Source organism: Mustelus asterias, chromosome 29, assembly GCF_964213995.1.
Source record: "Mustelus asterias chromosome 29, sMusAst1.hap1.1, whole genome shotgun sequence".
NCBI lineage: Eukaryota > Metazoa > Chordata > Chondrichthyes > Carcharhiniformes > Triakidae > Mustelus > Mustelus asterias.
Window position 1 is genome coordinate 7,733,118 of NC_135829.1, and position 19,777 is coordinate 7,752,894.

The following is a 19,777-nucleotide window of genomic DNA, read 5'->3' on the forward strand; positions in this document are numbered from 1 at the left end:
CGTGCTAAATTCTCCCTCAGTGTACCCGAACAGACGCCGGAGTGTGACGACTAAGGGAATTTCACAGTAACTTCATTGCAGTGTTAATGTCAGCCAACTTGTGACACGAATAAATAAAGTTTAAACTTTAGGAAGGGTCCAGGAAAGACCTGGAGGAAAGAGCTTGGCCAGGAATTCTAGAGATTGTCAAATTAATGCACCATTGCTCCTGTCCATGCTTCTAAACACAGTCCAGAATAAAACACTAGGGGTGCAATCCTACTGGATGTTCACGCCACATTCCCGCTGCAGCAAAGTCGGAGAATTTGGCGCCAAGACAAATCTCCGTTCAGTGCAGCGGGTTGGGAAAATCCCACTGGCGTGAGCGGTTGGAAAATTCTGGCCTAGGACTGCACATGTTACAAAGGGTTGTGGACATAGCCCAGTCCATCACGCAAACCGGCCTCCCATCCATTGACTCTGTCTACACTTCCCGCTGCCTCGAAAAAGCAGCCAGCGTAATCAGGGACCCCACGCACCCCGGGGGTACTGGCCGGAACTCTACCACCTTGCCCGTCACGAAATCGGCGCGGGATCGACAATGGAAATCTCCGTTGACCTTGGGCAGGAATTTCCGGTCTCGCCGAGCGAGGACACAAAATCGTGACCCCTCTCTTCCACGTTCTTCCGTCGGGAAAAAGATACAAAAGTCTGAGGTCACGCACCAACCGACTCAAGAACAGCTTCTTTTCTGCTGCCCTCAGACTTTTGAATGGACCTACGCTATATTAAGTTAATCTTTCTCTACACCCTAGCTATGACTGTAACACTACATTCTGCACCCTCTCCTTTCCCTCTCCCCTGTGTGCTCTATGATCGGTATGCTTTGTCTGTGTAGTGCGCAAGAAACAATTCTTTACACCGTATCCTAATACATCTCTCCTTGGAGAGACGTAGGATGAGAGGAGACCTAATAGAGGTATATAAGATGTTGAGAGGCATAGATCGGGTGGACTCTCAGAGGCTTTTACCCAGCGTGGAAATGGCTGCTACGAGAGGACACAGGTTTAAAGGTGCTGGGGGGTAGGTACAGGAGAAATGTTAGGGGGAAGTTTTTCACACAGAGGGTGGTGGGCGAGTGGAATCGGCTGCCGTCAGTGGTGGTGGAGGCAAACTCAATAGGGTCTTTTAAGAGACTCCTGGATGAGTACATGGGACTTAATAGGATGGAGGGTTATAGGTAGGCCTAAAAGGTAGGGATATGTTCGGCACAACTTGTGGGGCCGAAGGGCCTCTTTTGTGCTGTAGTTTTTCTATGTTTCTATGTGACAATGATAAAGCAAATCAAATCAATAATCAAAATATTTAAGCTTGGGTCAGTGACTGTAAAGGGATCAGTTCACTCTGACGTTCCTGCGCTAGCTCACTGAAAGAGCTTCGACTGATTAATTAAACTCCTCTCCTGATTTCTGTCTAATACTGGATCACGTAAACCGGGATGGGACTGATATCTTAACTTTCTTTCCTTTGTGTCTTCTCTTGTTTGGCTTCCAGTTTTATTAAGACAGAAACTGGCCACCGAAACTGCCGAGGTTCTAAATTGCAAAGACAAAGTACAACAGCTGCAGAACGAGTTGATTCGGGTGAGTGGAAAGATTATCGTGTGGTTGATAACCACGATAGATGAGCTAGCAAGTTTATTTTTAGATTTTAGTTAGGTTAGGTTTAGATAGGGTTAGGTTGATTGGCCATGCTAAAATTGCCCTTAGTGTCCTGAGATGCGTAGGTTAGAGGGATTAGTGGGTAAGAGATGTAGGGGTATGGGGGTAGGGCCTGGGTGGGATTGTGGTCGGTGCAGACTCGATGGGCCGAATGGCCTCTTTCTGTGCTGTAGGGTTTCTATGATTCTATGATTTTGGTTGCTTTTTTAAAGTTTATTTATTTAGCGCCACAAGTAAGGCTTACATTAACACTGCAATGAAGTTACTGTAAAAACCCCCTAGTCGCCACACTCTGGCGCCTGTTCGGGCACACTGAGGGAGAATTTAGCATGGCCAATGCACCTCACCAGCGTGTCTTGCGAAGGAAACCGGAGCACCCGGAGGAGACCCACACAGACACAGGGAGAACGTGCAAACTCTGCACAGTGACCCAATCCGGGAATCGAACCCAGTCCCCGCTGTGAGGCAGCAGATGTTACCCATTGTGCCGCCCTGATCTCCCCTGTTCTTCATTGGATCATGGCCATGGGATTTTTTTTACACCTGCCTCAGAGGGCAAACAGGGCCTTGACTGAATGTTCCACCTGAAAGACAGCACCTCTGACCGTGCTGCACTCCCTCAGCACGGCACAGAAGTTTCAGCATAAAATTTGTGCTCATAAGTGGGGTTTGAAAGCGGGAGATGATGGTTTAGTGGTGATGTTACTGGACTAGCAATCCAGAGGGCCAGGCTAATGATCTGGGACATGGTTCGAATCCCACCCCGGCTGCTGGGGAGTTTTCAAGTCAATGAATAAATCTGGAATATGAAGCGAATGGTGACTACGACAGTTATCACTGATCGACTGCCAACTCAATGTTATAGGCGTCCACGGGGCGTTGGAGGTCCCATGCACTACTGAGGAGACCCACGGGCAGAAAGGGCCACATACGCAGGCCCAACAATTCACCCGGTTTCCCCACCACTCCGAGGGACCTCCTACTGCAAACGTCTTGTATTTTATTTGTATCCAAACCTGTGAGGGTGTGCGCACATCCTCTGTGGGCGACACGGTGGCACAGTGGTTAGCACTGCTGCCTCACAGCGCCAAGGAACCTGGTTCGATTCCCTGCTTGGGTCACTGTCTGTGCGGGGTCTGCACATTCTCCCCGTGTCTGCGTGGGTTTCCTCCGGGTGCTCCGGTTTCCTCCCACAGTCCGAAAGACGTGCTGGTTAGGTGGATTGGCCGTGCTAAATTCTCCCTCAGTGTACCCGAACAGGCGCCGGAGTGTGGCGATCAGGGGATTTTTTACAGTAACTCATTGCAGTGTTAATGTAAACCTACTTGCGACACTAATAAATAAACATAAAACTTAAACTTAGAGTCAAAGAAGTTTATTGCATGGAAACAGGCCCTTTGGCCCAACTTGTCCCTACCATCCTTTTTTTTAACCACCATGCTAGTCCCAATCGCTCACGTTTGGCTCATATCCCTCTGTACCCATGGAACTGTCTAAATGCTTTTTAAAAGACAAAATTGTACCCGCCTCTACTACTACCTCTGTAAAGTAAAGAAAAGTAAAGTTTATTTATTGGTCACAAGTAAGGCTTCCATTAACACTGCAATGAAGTTCTGTGAAATTCCCCTAGTCGCCACACTCCGGCGCCTGTTCAGGCCAATGCACCCTAACCAGCACGTCTTTCAGAATGTGGGAGGAAACTGCAGTACCCGGAGGAAACCCACGCAGACACGGGGAGAACGTGCAGACTCCGCACAGACGGTGACCCAAGCCGGGAATTGAACCCGGGTCCCTGGCGCTGTGGAGCAGCAGTGCTAACCCACTGCGCCACCGTGCCACCCCTCTGTCAGCTCGTTCCAGACACTCACCACCCTCTGTGTGAGAAGATTGCCCCTCTGGACTCTTTTGTATCTCTCCCCAATCAAAAACTTGAGAGACAATTTGGGACAGAGTGTTATTCGAGGGATGTGGCGAGCAGTTTGGGGGTCTGGTTTGATCTTATGGAAAAGGAACAAGTATGCTGGGTGTAACGTGTTTTGTTATGTTCCGAGTGTAAGATTTAGCGGCAGGCATTTCTGCTGCCTGAGACGTTAAGGTATCGATGTTGTGTGTTCCAGAAGAATGATCGTGAGGCGGAACTACTGCGGGTACAGAAAGCCCATCATCAGCAGCAAGCCGTGTTACAGAAATACCAGGAAAAAATACACAAATCAAAGATTCTTGAAGACACCATCCGCCAACAAGAGAAGGTAAGGCCACGGCTGTAGCACTTTCTAAAACATGACAGGGATGAATAGAGGTAGAATCCGAATGTTGCACTCGCTACGCATGGGTGGCACAGTGGGTTAGCACTGCTGCCCCACAGCGCCAGGGACCCGGGTTCGATTCCCAGCCTTGGGTCACTGTCTGTGTGGAGTCTGCACGTTCTCCCCGTGTCTGCGTGGGTTTCCTCCGGGTGCTCCGGTTTCCTCCCACAGTCGGAAAGACGTGCTGGTTAGGGTGCATTGGCCGTGCTAAATTCTCCCTCAGTGTACCCGAACAGGAGTGTGGCGACTAGGGGATTTTCACAGTAACTTCATTGCAGTGTTAATGTAAGCCGAAAGAGAAAACACTGCAAAACCTCAGCAGGTCTGGCAGCATCTGTAAGGAGAGAAAAGAGCTGATGTTTCGAGTCCAGATGACCCTTTGTCAAAGCCTACTTGTGATCCAATCTTGAATGAGAAATGAACCTCACTTGTGTTTATTTACGGTGGAATACAATTTTTCATGTCATGGCTGTTTGTCGAATTAATGTATTGTTAAATAATAATTATAAGGGATCAACTGTGCATCAGGTGCATCAGGGTGGCATTTTCCAGCTCCCTCTGCGCTGTGTTTTCCGACAGCGGGGTGGCTCACCATTCATCTTCCAGTCCCGCTGATGTCGATGGCACTTTGTGTGGCTCGCATGTCCTGCTGCCGGGGAACATGCCGCCGAAGGTCTGGAAAATCCCGCCTGTTATTGAGAAAAGGCGGGAGACTGGGGTTGGGAAGCATATCAGCAATGATTGGTTGAATGGTGGAGCAGACTTGATGGACCGAATGGCCTAATTGTACTCCTGTATCTTCTGGTCTTGTGGTCTGCAGAATTACATAGAAATTACAACAGAGGAACGTGCCATTTGACACAATTAGTATCGGTGTTTACGCTCCAAATAAACCTCACCTCACTCGGATTTATCTCACTCTATCAACATTTCCTCGCTTCCTTTCTCCCTCGAGTACTTACCTAGCCTTCCCTTAAATGTATCTAGGCTTTTCCACCTCTTCTGCTGCAATATATTCCATTTCCTATTCTCGCTCTGAATATGGGATCCAATTCCTGATTGGATTTATTCGTGAACGTCTTCACCAAGAATTTCTGGCCCCACCGTGGCGGCGATCCGTTTACATCCCCGTTGACTTCGGTGGGACTGGAAGATCCCGCCAACCGGAGGCACTGGAAAATCCCGCCTCTTATATTTATTCGATGGTCGGCCATGATCAAAATGAATGGGACAGGCTCGAAGGGCCGAATAGCCTCCTCCTACTCTTGTTTCTATGACACCCCCCCCCCCCCCCAGTTTTGGATTCCTGCACAAGTGGGAACATCTTCTCTACATCTAGCTCATCAAATACCTTTATATTTTTCAAGAGTTCCATTAGATAACCCCTCAGTCTTGCCTTTTCTAGGGGTAAGAACCCTAGCCCGTTCAATCCTTTCTGTTAGATATAGCCTCTTCGATCTGATAGCCACTCTACAACCATCTGGTTTGTCCAAAGATGCGCAGGTTAGGTGGATTGGCCATGCCAAATTGACCCTTAGTATCCCAAGATGTGTAGGTTAGGGGAATTGGCCATAATAAATTGCCCCTTAGTGACCAAAGATGAGCAGGTTAGGTGCATTGGCCATGCTAATTTGCCCCTTAGTATCCCAAGATGTGCAGGTTAAGGGGATTGGCCATGGTAAATTGCCCCTAAGTATCCCAAGATGTGTAGGTTAGGTGGATTGGCCATGCTAAATTGCTCCTGAGTGTCCAAATATGTGCAGATTAGATGGATTGGCCATGCTAAATTGCTCCTGAGTGTCCAAATATGTGCAGATTAGGTGGATTGGCCATGCTAAATTGCCCCTTAGTGTCCAAATATGTGCAGATTAGGTGGATTGGCCATGCTAAATTGCTCCTGAGTGTCCAAATATGTGCAGGCTAGGTGGATTGGCCATGCCAAATTGCCCCTTAGTGTGCAGAGATGTGTAGGTTAGTGAGTTGGCCATGCTAAATTGCCCCTTAGTGTCAGCGGGATTAGCAGAGTAAATATGTGGGATTATGGGGATTGGGTCTGGGTGGGATTGTTGACAGTACAGGCTGGATGTTCTTGAGTTGGTTGGTCCGTGGCCTCAGACCTCTGTATCTTTTTCCCAACAGAGGAAGGTGGAAGAGAGAATGTCCGGGGTGCGTGGGGTCCTTAATTATGCTGGCTGCTTTTGCCGAGGCAGCGGGAAGTGTAGACAGAGTCAATGGATGGGAGGCTGGTTTGTGCGATGGATTGGGCTGCATTCACGACCTTTTGTGGTTCCTTGCAGACTTGGGCAGAGCAGGAGCCATACCAAGCTGTGATACAACCAGAAAGAATGCTTTCTATGGTGCATCTGTAAAAGTTGTTCAGTTTCACGCTCTGGCTGGGTTGGGTAGATTCGGGTTAAATTCCGAGTTAAACAACATCGATTCGGTATGGATAGCGTCTAACCCATTTATTTAATGCTGCTTTAATGCAGGTTATAGAAAGAATGGAGAACCTTTTGGACAAAAAATTGAAAGAGATACCAAGAGAGAAGCTTGATGTATCTAAAAAACGTGCAGGTAAGTTCATTGACTGGAGAACTAAGAAAGGCTTAGGCCATTCGGCCCCTCGAGCTTGCCCTACCATTCAACAAGATTATGACTGGTCTTCTGTCTGGGCTCCACTGCCTCACCCTAACCCCATATCCTGCGATTCCCCAAAATCCACCTTGAATGTGTTCAGTTCTTGACCCCTCTACCAAGGGGAGAAGTTCCTTCTTCCGTACACTATCCATCTCAGCCTTGAATGTGTTTAGTTACTGAACATTCTGGGGTTGAGAAGTTCCACAAGCGACTGATTTGAAGAATTGTGTTCGGCCACAGCGAGAGAGCTGTGCACAGTTCTGGCCGCCACACTATAGGAAGGATGTGATTGCAAAACAAAGGGGATGTTGCCTGGGCTGCAACGTTTCAGTAATGAAGAGAGGCTGGTTAGGCTGGAGTTGTTCTCCTGACAGCAGAGAAAGCACATAGAATCCTACAGTGCAGAAGGAGACCACTTGGCCCATCGAGTCTGCACCGACCACAATCCCACCCATCGCTATAACCCTATGCATTTACCCCAGCTAATCCCCCGACACTGAGGGTCAATTTAGCATGGCCAATCCACGTAACCTGCACGTCTTTCGGACTTGGGAGGAAACCGGAGGAAACCCACGCAGACATGGAGAGAATGTGCAAACTCCACACAGATAGTGACCCAAACCGGGAATTGAACCCTTGTCCCTGGCGCTGTGAGGCAGCAGTGCCATCTACTCTGCCACTGTGACATGCCTGATTGAGGTATACAAAATTATGGGAGACATAGACACCATAAGACTAAAGTAAAGTAACGTTTATTTATTAGTCACAAGTAAGGCTTACATTAACACTGCAATGAAGTTACTGTGAAATTCCCCTAGTCGCCACACTTTGGCGCCTGTTTGAGTCATTGCACCTAACCAGTACGTCTTTCAAATGTAAGATATAGGAGCAGAATTAGGCCATTCAGCCCATCAAGTCTGCTCCGCCATTCGATCATGGCTGATAAGTTTCTCAACCCCATTCTCCCGCCTTTTCCCTATGGGATCCCCTTACCAATCAAGAACCTATCTATCTCTTTCTTAAAGACACTCAATGACCCGGCCTCCACAGCCTTCTGCGGCAATGAATTCCACAGATTCACCACTCTCTGGCTGAAGAAATTCCTCCTCATCTCGGTTCTAAAGGACCATTCCTTTACTTTGAGGCTGTGCCCTTGGATCCTAGTCTCTCCCACTAATAGAACATAGAACATAGAACATTACAGCGCAGTACAGGCCCTTCGGCCCTCGATGTTGTGCCGACCAGTGGTACCAATCTAAAGCCCCTCTAATCTACACTATTCCAATATCATCCATATGTTTATCCAATAACCACTTGAACACTCTCAACGTTGACGAGTCCACCACTGCTGCAGGCAGGGCATTCCACGCCCTTACTACTCTCTGAGTAAAGAACCTACCTCTAACATCTGTCCTATATCTCTCACCCCTCAATTTAAAGCTATGTCCCCTCGTGCTAGCCAACACCATCCGAGGAAAAAGGCTCTCACTATCCACCCTATCTAATCCTCTGATCATCTTGTATGCCTCTATGAAGTCACCTCTTAACCTTCTTCTCTCTAACAAAAACAACCTCAAGCCCCTAAGCCTTTCCTCATACGATTTTCCCACCATACCAGGCAACATCCTGGTAAATCTCCTCTGCACCCTTTCCAACACTTCCACATCTTTCCTATAATACGGCGACCAGAACTGTACGCAATACTCCAAATGCGGCCGCACCAGAGTTTTGTACAGCTGCAGCATGACCTCCTGGCTCTGAAACTCAATCCCTCTACCAATAAAAGCTAACACACCGTACGCCTTCTTAACAACCCTATCAACCTGGGTGCCAACTTTCAGGGATCTATGCACATGGACACCCAGATCCCTCTGTTCATTCACACTACCAAGTATCTTACCATTAGCCCAGTACTCTGTATTCCTGTTACTCCTTCCAAAGTGAATCACCTCACACTTTTCCGCATTAAACTCCATTTGCCACCTCTCAGCCCAGCTCTGCAGCTGGGAAACATCTTCCCCACGTCCACTCTATCCAAGCCTTTCGGTATTCAGTATAAGTTTCATTGAGATGGGGAGGGTAGGAAGGAACTTCTCCCCTTAGTAGAGGGTCAATGACCAAGCGGTGTGGATTTAAGGTAAGGGGCAGGAGATTTGGAGGAGATTGGAGGAAGAACTTTTTGACCCAGAGGGCGGTGGGAGTCTGGAACTCACTGTCTGAAAGTGTGGCGGAGGTGGGAACCCTCACATTGAAGAAGCATTGAGATGAGCACTTGAAACGCCGTAGCATACAAGGCGAGGGATCAAGCGCTGGAAAGTAGGATTAGAATTGGTAGGTGCTTGATGGCCGGTGCAGACATGATGGGCCGAAGGGCCTCTTTCTGTGCTATGAAATTCTATGGGGCAAATTTTCCCAACCATGGGAATCGGAGCGTGCGAGGGGCTGACCATGGAAAGATCAGTTGACCTTGGGCGGGATTTTCTGGTTTTTGGGGTGAGTGCGGCTGGAAGATCCACCCTACGGGCGCCATCTTACCTGCTGTTCACACCACGTTCCCGATGCAATGAGGTTGGAGAATCTGGCGGCCAGCCAAATCCCCCTTCACCGCAGCGGGATGGGAGTATCCCATGGGAGTATGACTCTATTATTCTTCCACATCCTGTATTCCGGGAGTCCGACCCCCGTGTTGCAGACTGTCCAGCCGGGACCAAACAGCTTATTAGCATCAAGTGATTGAATCTGGATATTTACAAGATGCACAACCACTTTCAAATTGTGTCAGTATTTGTTTGCATTATTTATTGATTGATTAGGTTTGATTTGATTTATTATTTCCACGTGTAGTATTGTTTCTTGCGCGCTATATAGACAAAGCATACAGTTCATAGAGAAGGAAAGGAGAGGGTGCAGAATGTAGTGTTACAATCATAGCTAGGGTGTGGAGAAAGATTAACTTAATATGATATGATTTGATTTGATTTATTATTGTCACATGTATTAGTATACAGTGAAAAGAATTGTTTCTTGCGCGCTATACAGACAAAGCATACCGTTCATAGAGAAGGAAAGGAGAGAGTGCAGAATGTAGTGTTACAGTCATAGCTAGGGTGTAGAGAAAGATCAACTTAATGCGAGGTAGGTCCATTCAAAAGTCTGACAACAGCAGGGAAGAAGCTGTTCTTGAGTCGGCCGGTACGTGACCTCAGACTTTTGTATTGTTTTCCCGACGGAAGAAGGTGAAGAGAGAATGTCCGGGGTGCGTGGGGTCATTAATTATGCTGGCTGCTTTGCCGAGGCAGTGGGAAGTGTAGACGGAGTCAATGGATGGGAGGCTGGTTTGCGTGATGGATTGGGCTACATTCACGACCCTTTGTAGTTTCTTGTGGTCTTGGGCAGAGCAGGAGCCATACCAAGCTGTGATACAACCAGAAAGAATGCTTTCTATGGTGTATCTGTAAAAGTTGGTGAGATTGTAGCGGACATGCCAAATTTCCTTATTGTGGATATTTGAAACATGACATGAATTAATCTTTGTTGAGAATCCAATCAAAGGAAGCGAGTTGATTTTTTGATGTAAATGGATGAGAATGTAAGTTATGCTATGGGACGTTATTATGTGTCATGGTTATTGTGAGGTTTCATGTATCCGAATAGGAGTTACTGATAACAGCGTAAGGAAAGAGGTGGAGTCCATTCTGCTGGCAGAGAATGCTCGGCTCAGGGACGAGATCGGGAAGTTACGACACCAGCCTGTGCCCATCATTCTCCAGCAACCAGCCAAGGTATGGTTCATGTCATGCAAGATTTGATTTGTATTTAAACATAAACCAAGCAGCACAATGGCACGGTGGTCAGCGCTGCTGCCTCACAGTGCCAGGGAGCTGGGTTCGATTCTTTATCTGTCATTCTCCCCGTGTCTGCGTGGGTTTCCTCCGGGTGCTCCGGTTTCCTCCCACAATCCGAAAGACGTGCTGGTTAGGTGCATTGGCTGTGCTAAATTCTCCCTCAGTGTACCCGAACAGGTGCTGGAGTGTGGTGATGAAGGGAATTTCGCAGTTACTTCATTGCAGTGTTAATGCAAGCCTACTTCAAACTTTTAGAATCGCTACAGTGCAGAAGGAGACCATTTGGCCCATCGAGTCTGCACCGACCACAATCCCACCTATCCCCAGAACCCCACGTATTTACCCTGCTAATCCCCCTGACACTAATGGGGCGCTCATCTGATGAAGGAGCAGCGTTCCGAAAGCTCGTGAGTCCAAATAAACCTGTTTAAGTTTCACCTGGTGTTGTGAGACTTCTTACCTTTGTGGCAATTTAGCACGGCCAATCCATCTAACCTGCACATCTTTGGAGTGTGGGAGGAAACCGGAGCACCCGGAGGAAGCCCACACAGACACGGGGAGAACGTGCAAACTCCACACAGACAGTGACCCAAGGCCGGAATCGAACCCGGGTCCCTGGCGCTGTGAGGCAGCAGTGCTAACCCACTGTGCCACCGTGTCGCCCGAATCACGTGGACTTGCTGGATTCTTTGCTACTTTAATTGACTGTAATAGAAGGGCTTCTGATTTCAGTCATAGTTCGCCACCGTGTTGGAAAGCTGTGGATTTGGATCCCACACACGGATTTGAACTCACAGGGCGGGGATTTTCCAGCTGATCTTGCCCTGAAACTGGAAAACCCCTTCCGAGAGGAACGGACCTTTGCATGGTCTGCACCCCCCCTCCCCCCCCCCCCTCCACTCCCGCCCACCACCCACTACAATTCCCATGGCGGGCGAGACGGGAACATTTTCCCTCTAATCTAAAAGATGGGCTTTGTTCCTTCATTGGGAGCCATGCCGACTACCGCCCAGTCTACATACACCTCCTGTGTTTGTTCTGGCTTTCCAGCATTTTAGCCGCCGTGACGAACCCCTGCTGTTTTGCGATGACCTTTCACTGCTCTCCTTCCTTTCAGGAGCCTCTTCCCGACACGGAGAAACTGGGCTTACTCGCGAAGCTGGAAAAGGCTCAGGGCCGCGTACAAACACTGGAGACACTGGTGGGTAGACTTTGGAAAGTGTTTTCAGAAAGCATCTCTTTGCACTCGTTAAGCCTTCGACCGCCACTGATCCAACACTCCGTGGTGACGCATGACTGAGGATATTTGAGGGACTGGACTGTAGGTAACTGTAGAGTTGTCAACAGTCACAGTAATGAGTGCAAAATCCAGTTTGTCTGCATCTCAGCTGCTGCTATGGAAGTCTGTGCTGGAATTAAACTGTGTCAAGCCACACGGCTTGTGCGGCACAGCGGCACAGTGGTTAGCACTGCTGCCTCACAGCGCCAGGGACCCGGGTTCAATTCCCAGCTCGGGTCACCGTCTGTGCGGAGTTTGCACGTTCTCCCCATGTCTGAGTGGGTTTCCTCCGGGTGCTCCGGTTTCCTCCCACTGTCCGAAAGACGTGCGGGTTAGGTGCAAAATGCTCCCTCAGTGTAACCCGAACAGGTGCTGCAGTGTGGTGACTAGGGGATTTTCACAGTAACTTCATTGCAGTGTTAATGTACAGTAAGAAGTCTCACAACACCAAGTTAAAGACCAACAAGTTTATTTGGTAGCACGAGCTTTCGGAGCGCCGCTCCTTCGTCAGGTGAGTACTACCAAATAAACCTGTTGGACTTTAACCTGGTGTTGTGAGGCTACTTACTGTGCTTCCCCCAGTCCAACGCCGGCAACTCCACATCAGTGTTGATGTAAGTCTACTTGTGACACTAATTAAAAAATTAAATTCCTTGAAATTACGTTTTTCAAATGCTGGAATCCAATGTGTAACACAGTGTTTTGCTGAAAGGTTAGGTGGATTGGCCATGCTAAATTGACCCTAGTGTCAGGGGGATTAGCAGGGTAAATATATGGGGTTACAGGGATAGGGCCTGGGTGGGATTGTGGTCAGTGCAGACTCGATGGGTCGAATGGCCTCCTTCTGCACTGTAGGGATTCTATGATTAAGAAAGTGGGCTCAGGAATTTCACACAGACAAGAGGCGAGATTCTCTGGCCTCACAGCCGTGTGGTTCCCGGCGGCGGGAGGTGGCGCGTTGTTTGCTAGCGGGGGAATTCTCCAGTCCCGCCGCTGTCAGTAAGAATTCCAATTGATGTAACCCCATGCCGGTGGAAAGCCTGCAGACAGGGGTACGCTGCCAGAGGGACTGGAGAATCCCGCCGGCCTAAACAGACGGAGAATTCCGGCCATTATCTCCATGTAATTTTGCGCCAATTATCGAGAGAGATGAGGCTTAAAGACTTCACTGGGGCACCAATGGACATAAAGAGCGAACAGCTACAGTAATGAGTTCAAAATCCTGGTTCCAGTGCAATGCTGAGGTGAATGAAAAAGACCTCCTCCGATGCTGGACTGTCCTCGCATTCTGTTTGGGGAAATACCTTTGGACGCTCTGGCTTGCCATAGGATTACAAAATCATGTGATCTGAGTGTAGGAATAGGGATGTTTTGGGGCAATTGTATAGAGTGTTGGTGAGGCCACACCTGGACTATTGTGTGCAGTTCTGGTGTCCTTATCTGAGGAAGGATGTCCTTGCTATAGGGGGAGTGCAGTGAAGGTTTCCCAGGCTGATTCCTGGGATGGCAGGTCTGTCATATGAGGCGAGATTAAGTTGGTTGGGATTATATTCACTGGAGTTTAGAAGAGTGAGAGGGGATCTCATAGAAACTTATAAAATTCTAACAGGGTTAGACAGGGGAGATCCAGAAAGAATGCTTCCAATAGTGGGGGAGTCCAGGACTAGGGGTCATAGTTTAAGGATAAGGGTGACTGGAGGATCTTTTAGAACTGAGGTGAGGAGAAATGTCTTCACCCAGAGGGTGGTGAATGTGTGGAATTCACTCCCACAGAAAGTAGTTGAGGCCAAAACGTTGTGTGATTTCGAGAAGAAATTAGATATAGCTCTTGGGGCTAAAGGGATCGAGGGATATTGGGGGAAGAGGGGATCAGGATATTGAATTTGATGATCAGCCATGATCAAAATGAATGGTGGGGCAGGCTGGAAGGGCTGAATGGCCTCCTCCTGCTTCTAGTTTTGATGTCCTCTCCCCCTCCGGCGTTTGGGGTTGGGGGGAGGGGGACATTAATTTCTTCGCCCCGGTGACGTGAAGGGAATCAGGCTGTCACCTGAAAGGGAAGAATGTGCCCGGACACGGAGAAAATGGAACTAAGCGAAATGCTCATTCGGAGAGCCAGCATGGATACGATGGGCCGAAAGGCCTCCTTCTGTGCTGGAACGTTTCTGTAATTCTCTGAACATTCCCAATGAAAGATCCGGCAATTCCATTTGTTCCAATTTTTAAATAACATTTCACTCTTTATAGAATCCCTACAGTGCAGAAGGAGGCCATTTGGCCCATCGAGTCTGCGCCAACCACAATTCCACCCAGGTCCTATCCCCATTTACCCTAGCTAGTCCCTCTGACGCTAAGGGGCAACTTAGCATGGCCAATCAACCTAACCCGCACATCTTTTGGACCGTGGGAGGAAACCGGAGCACCCGGAGGAAACCCACGCAGACACGGGGAGAACGTGCAGACTCCACACAGACAGTGACCCAAGCCGGGAATTGAACCTGGGTCCCTGGCGCTGTGAGGCAGCTGTGCTAACCCACTGTGCCACCGTGCTGCCCCAATTTAATAAATAAACATTTAATAAATGAACTAAACTTTAGACTTTTTCTTTGTACTAATGAGACAATTTTGCAGACAGATATATCAAACACTCCACAGCTAATTTACCCTGGAAACTCAATTAAACCAGAATCTTATGTCAGTACTCAATATCTGGCAGCATTCCTATGAAGAGGCGTCTCTCTCTCCCATGCGTATTTCCAGCTATTTCTCAATCAGATATTCCATAGAAGGCGAGATTAAGTTGGTTGGGATTATATTCACTGGAGTTTAGAAGAGTGAGAGGGGATCTCATAGAAACTTATAAAATTCTAACAGGGTTAGACAGGGGAGATCCAGAAAGAATATCACTGGGCCAATGGCTCCCCCGCTAACCATTGTGCCACCGTGCCACCCAGAGTTTGACATAGTGCCTCATTGCGAAACATGACAATTATTACCAACTCAATCACGCACTGAGCGTTTCATTTTATTCCCGTTTGTCTTCTATAGCCATGGCCATACAGAATACAGAGCAGTAGCTGAGAGATAGGAAATAAACAACAAGAGCTGAATATCTGATTGAGAAATAGCTGGAAATACGCATGGGAGAGAGAGACGCCTCTTCATAGGAATGCTGCCAGATATTGAGTACTGACATAAGATTCTGGTTTAATTGAGTTTCCAGGGTAAATTAGCTGTGGAGTGTTTGATATATCTGTCTGCAAAATTGTCTCATTAGTACAAAGAAAAAGTCTAAAGTTTAGTTCATTTATTAAATGTTTATTTATTAAATTGGGGCAGCACGGTGGCACAGTGGGTTAGCACTGCTGCCTCACGTCGCCAGGGACCCGGGTTCGATTCCCGGCTTGGGTCACTGTCTGTGCGGAGTCTGCACGCTCTCCCCGTGTCTGCATGGGTTTCCTCCGGGTGCTCCTGTTTCCTCCCACAGTCTGAAAGACGTGCTGGTTAGGGTGCATTGACCCGAACAGGTGCCGGAGTGTGGCAACTAGGGAAATTTCGCAGTGACTTCATTGCAGTGTTAATGTAAGCTAACTTGTAACTAATAAATAAACTTTACTTTATTAGTGTCGCAAGTAGACTTACATTAACACTGTGAAAATCCCCCCGTCGCCACACTCTGGCGCCTGTTCGGGTACACTGAGGGAGAATTTAGCACGGCCAATGCACCCTAACCAGCACGTCTTTTGGACCGTGGCAGGAAACTGGAGCACCCGGAGGAAACCCACGCAGGCACGGGGAGAATGCACAGACTCCGCACAGACAGTGACCCAAGCCGGGAATGGAATCAGGGACCCTGGCGCTGCGAGGCAGCAGTGCTTTTGTTTTATTATTAATTCATGGGACATGGGCGTCGCTGGCTGGGCCAGAATTTATTGACCATCCCTAGTTGCCCTCAGAGGGCAGTTGGGAGTCAACCACATTGCTGTGGCTCTGGAGTCACATGTAGGCCAGACTGGGTAAGGTTGGCAGATTTCCTTCCCTAAAGGACATTGGTGAACCAGATGGGTTTTTCCGACAATGGTTTCATGGTCATCAGTAGATTCTTAATTCCAGATATTTTTTATTGAATTCGAATTCCACATCTGCCGTGGCGGGATTCGAACCCGGGTCCCCAGAGCTGAGTTTCTGGATTGATAGACCAGCGATAATACCACTGGGCCAATGCCTCCCCCGCTAACCATTGTGCCACCGTGCCACCCAGAGTTTGATATAGTGCCTCATTGCGAAACATGACAATTATTACCAACTCAATCACGCACTGAGCGTTTCATTTTATTCCCGTTTGTCTTCTACCAGAAACAATGGATTTTCATGTCTCTCCACTCTCTTTTTGTTTAGCTGGAGGAGAATTCGCGGAAATGGGGGAGGCAGAAACAGGAGATGCTGACCAGGCTGTCTGAGTACGAACACGGTTTTAGCAGAACATCCACCATGGTGCTACACGACTTTCCCCTGGTGAGTGAGGTTCCTCCTCACGCCCTGTTTGTCTGTCACAAACGTCCGAGGAAAAACCCCCTCCGACCTCGCCCGCGGCTGGGATTCTCCAGCCCCGCTGCAGTGGATGGAGTTTTGGCTGAGTGCCAAATTCTCCATTCTCGCTGGCACTGGGGCGGGACTGGATGAGATCAGAGAATCCCACTCAATGTTTTTTTAAGAGGTGAATTTTTAACTGAGCAACTTGGATAGAGGGCCAAGAGGGGGGGTGTCGATAAAATGAGGAGATCATAGAATTATAGAATCCCCACAGTGCAGAAGGAGGCCATTCGGCCCATTGAGTCTGCACCGAACCTCTGACAGAGTATCTTACCCAGGCCTGCTCCTCCGCCCAATCCCCATAACCTAAGATATTTACCATCTAACCGACACATCTTATAACGTAAAAGTAAAGTTTATTTATTCGTCACAAGTAAGGCTTACATTAACACCACAATGAAGTTACTGTGAAAATCCCCTAGTTGCCACACTCCGGTGCCTGGTCGGGTACACCGAGGGAAAATTTAGCACGGCCGATGCAGCTAACCAGCACGTCTTTCGGACTGTGGGAGGAAACCGGAGCATCCAGGGGAGACCCACTACAGACATGGGGAGAACGTGCAAACTCCACGCAGACAGTGACCCAAGCCGGGAATCGAACCCGGGCCCCTGGGCTGTGAGGCAGCAGTGCTAACCACCGTGCCACCCCTAAAGGACACTGAGGGGCAATTTAGCATGGCCAATCCAATTAACCTGCACATCTTGGGACACTAAGGGGCAATTTAGCATGGCCAATCCAATTAACCTGCACACCTTGGGACACTAAGGGGCAATTTAGCACAGCCAATCCACCTAACCTGCACATCTTTGGACTGTGGGAGGAAACCAGAGCACCCGGAGGAAACCCACGCAGACACAGAGAGAACGTGCAAACTCCGCACAGACAGTGACCCAAGCCGGGAGTTTAACCCGGGCTCCTGGGCTATGAGGTAGCAGTGCTAACCACTGAGCCACCGTGCCTTAGGAAGCTGTGGCTACACGCTATTGAACTGGGGTTTCAAAAGATTGTAGGAGGGAAGGGAGACTGGAGGCAATAAGATTTGCCACAGTTCTGGAGGAAAAGGTTGTGTAACCTTCACTGAACAGCAAAGAGGCCATTCAGCCAAACTGGTCCGTGCGTGCATTTAACCTCCTTCTATCCTGCTTCCTCTAACCCTCTCAGGATCCCTTCTCCTTTAAGTATTAATAAAACCTCCCCTCCAAAGTGTCTAGACATTTCACCTCAGCCACCCCATGTGGTAGCGAGTTCCACATTCTAACCACATTGGAGGCGGTTCAGGGGAGGTTCACTGGATTGACACTCGGAATGGGTGGATTGTCTTATGAGGAAAGGTTGGACAGGCTGGGCTTGTTTCCACTGGAGTTTGGAAGAGTGAGGGGTGACCTGATTGAAGTATACAAGACCATAAGACATAGGAACAGGCATAGGCTACTTGGCCCATCGAGTCTACTCTGCCATTCAATCATGGCTGATATTTTTCTCATCCCCATTCTCCTGCCTTTTCCCTATAACCCCTGATCCCCTTAGTAATCAAGAACCTATCTATCTCTGTCTTAAAGACACTCAATGACCTGGCCTCCACAGCCTTCTGCGGCAAAGAGTTCCACAGATTCACCACTCTCTGGCTGAAGAAATTCCTCCTCATCTCCGTTTTAAAGGATTGTCTCTTTAGCCTGAGGTTGTGCCCTCTGGTTCTAGTTTTTCCTACTAGTGGAAACACACTCTCTATGTCCACTCTACCCAGGCCTCGCCGTATCCTGTAAGTTTCAATAAGATTCCCCCTCATCCTTCTAAACTCCAACGAGTACAGACCCAGAGTCCTCGACGGTTCCTCATACGACAAGCCCTTCATTCCAGGGATCAAGATCCCGAACGGTTTTGACATGATGGATGTGGAAAGGATGTTTCCTCTTGTGGATGAGTCCAGAACCAGGGGGCATTGTTTTAAAATTAGGGGCTCACCCTTTGAGGAGAGAGATGAGGAGAATTTTTTTTCTCAGAGGGTTGTATGACTTTGGAACTCACTGCCTCAGGAAGCAGGGTCATTAAGTATTTTCTTTAAGGCAGAGGGAGATAGATTCTAAGTTAGGCAAGGGAATGAAATATTATCGGGAGTTGATGGGAATGTTGAATCCGAAGCACAAACAGAACAGCCACGCTCTTATTGAATGACGGAGCAGGCTCGAGGGGCCGAATGGCCTCCTCCTGCTCCTCATTTGTAAGCAGTTTCTGGGGTAAAGAAGTTTCATAGAAACATAGAAGATAGGAGCAGGAGGAGGCCATTCGGCCCTTCGAGCCTGCTCCGCCATTCATCACCATCATGGCTGATCATCCAACTCAATAGCCTCATCCTGCTTTCTCCCCATAACCTTTGAACCCATTCACCCCAAGTGCTATATCCAGCCGCCTCTTGAATACACCCAGTGTTTTGGCATCAACTACTTCCTGTGGTAATGAATTCCACAGGCTCACCACTCTTTGGGTGAAGAAATGACTCCTCACCTCCGTCCTCAATGGTCTACCCCGAATCCTCAGACTTCTTGGATTTGTTAATGACCATTATCCTCACGAACCCTAGTCTTCGACCACTAAGGGCATTTCCTAGTCCTCGGTTACAAAACAGCATTCAAAGGGTCAGAGTTGGGTTAGGGTCGTGCACTGCCCTTGCGCCTCTTAATATTTCCTCTCCCCATTCCGACAGAAGAATGCGTCAGATTCCGTCTTGACCCGAAATCGTCACGGAATGCTCGACCCTTTGGCCTGAACGTTTAAAGGAAGAGTTTACACACGCAGCTTATTGAGGAGAACGTTTTGATTTGAGTGTCAAATTGGAAATGTAATTGTGGCTAAATCGAAACTGGTCCTATTTATCTCGAGCAAAATGAGATTCTGCTTACTCCTGGAAGATTCTGGCTAGTTTTCCCGCACAAAACTCGAATATGGAAATGTTGAATGTAAAGAAATATAATTATTTTCACAAGCCGTTAATGTTTTGTATGAATTAATATGTACGCTTTTTATCAACAATGATTTATAGATTGAGCATAAAGGCTTCTAGTCATTTGTTTTTATGTGTAATAAAATACTATCCAATAAAGATATCCATTGTTGTGCTGTTTTATTTCTTGGCACTTCATTAGGATGCTACAAAAGGTCATGAATGTAGCCCAATTCATCACACAAACCAGCCTCCCCTCCATTGACTCTGTCTATTCCATGTTCTCTGAAGCACTGAGGGACGTTACATTACATTTACTAAATAAATGCAAAGACCAGAATTGAATGCTCTCTCCCGAGATGAAATTTCTCCGAGAGGAAATTTGGCATGTCAGCTACGACTCTCACTGACTTTTACCAATGCACCAGAGAAAGCATTCTTTCTGGTTGTATCACAGCTTGGTATGGGCTCCTGCTCT

The 19,777-nt window shown here is 48.1% G+C and overlaps 1 protein-coding gene across 1 annotated transcript in view; it reads left to right on the plus strand.

Annotated features, from left to right (window-relative positions):
* Positions 1-19,284, plus strand: part of ccdc33 (coiled-coil domain containing 33) — a 289,497-nt gene extending 270,213 nt beyond the window's left edge. Inside the window, exons 19-25 of the mRNA XM_078199812.1 lie at positions 1,534-1,622; positions 3,818-3,949; positions 6,496-6,580; positions 10,298-10,425; positions 11,606-11,689; positions 16,166-16,282; positions 19,063-19,284. Coding sequence (XP_078055938.1) covers positions 1,534-1,622; positions 3,818-3,949; positions 6,496-6,580; positions 10,298-10,425; positions 11,606-11,689; positions 16,166-16,282; positions 19,063-19,125 — 698 coding nt within the window. The 3' untranslated portion in view covers positions 19,126-19,284. The remainder of the gene's footprint in view (positions 1-1,533; positions 1,623-3,817; positions 3,950-6,495; positions 6,581-10,297; positions 10,426-11,605; positions 11,690-16,165; positions 16,283-19,062) is intronic.
* The last annotated feature ends 493 nt before the right edge of the window (positions 19,285-19,777 follow it).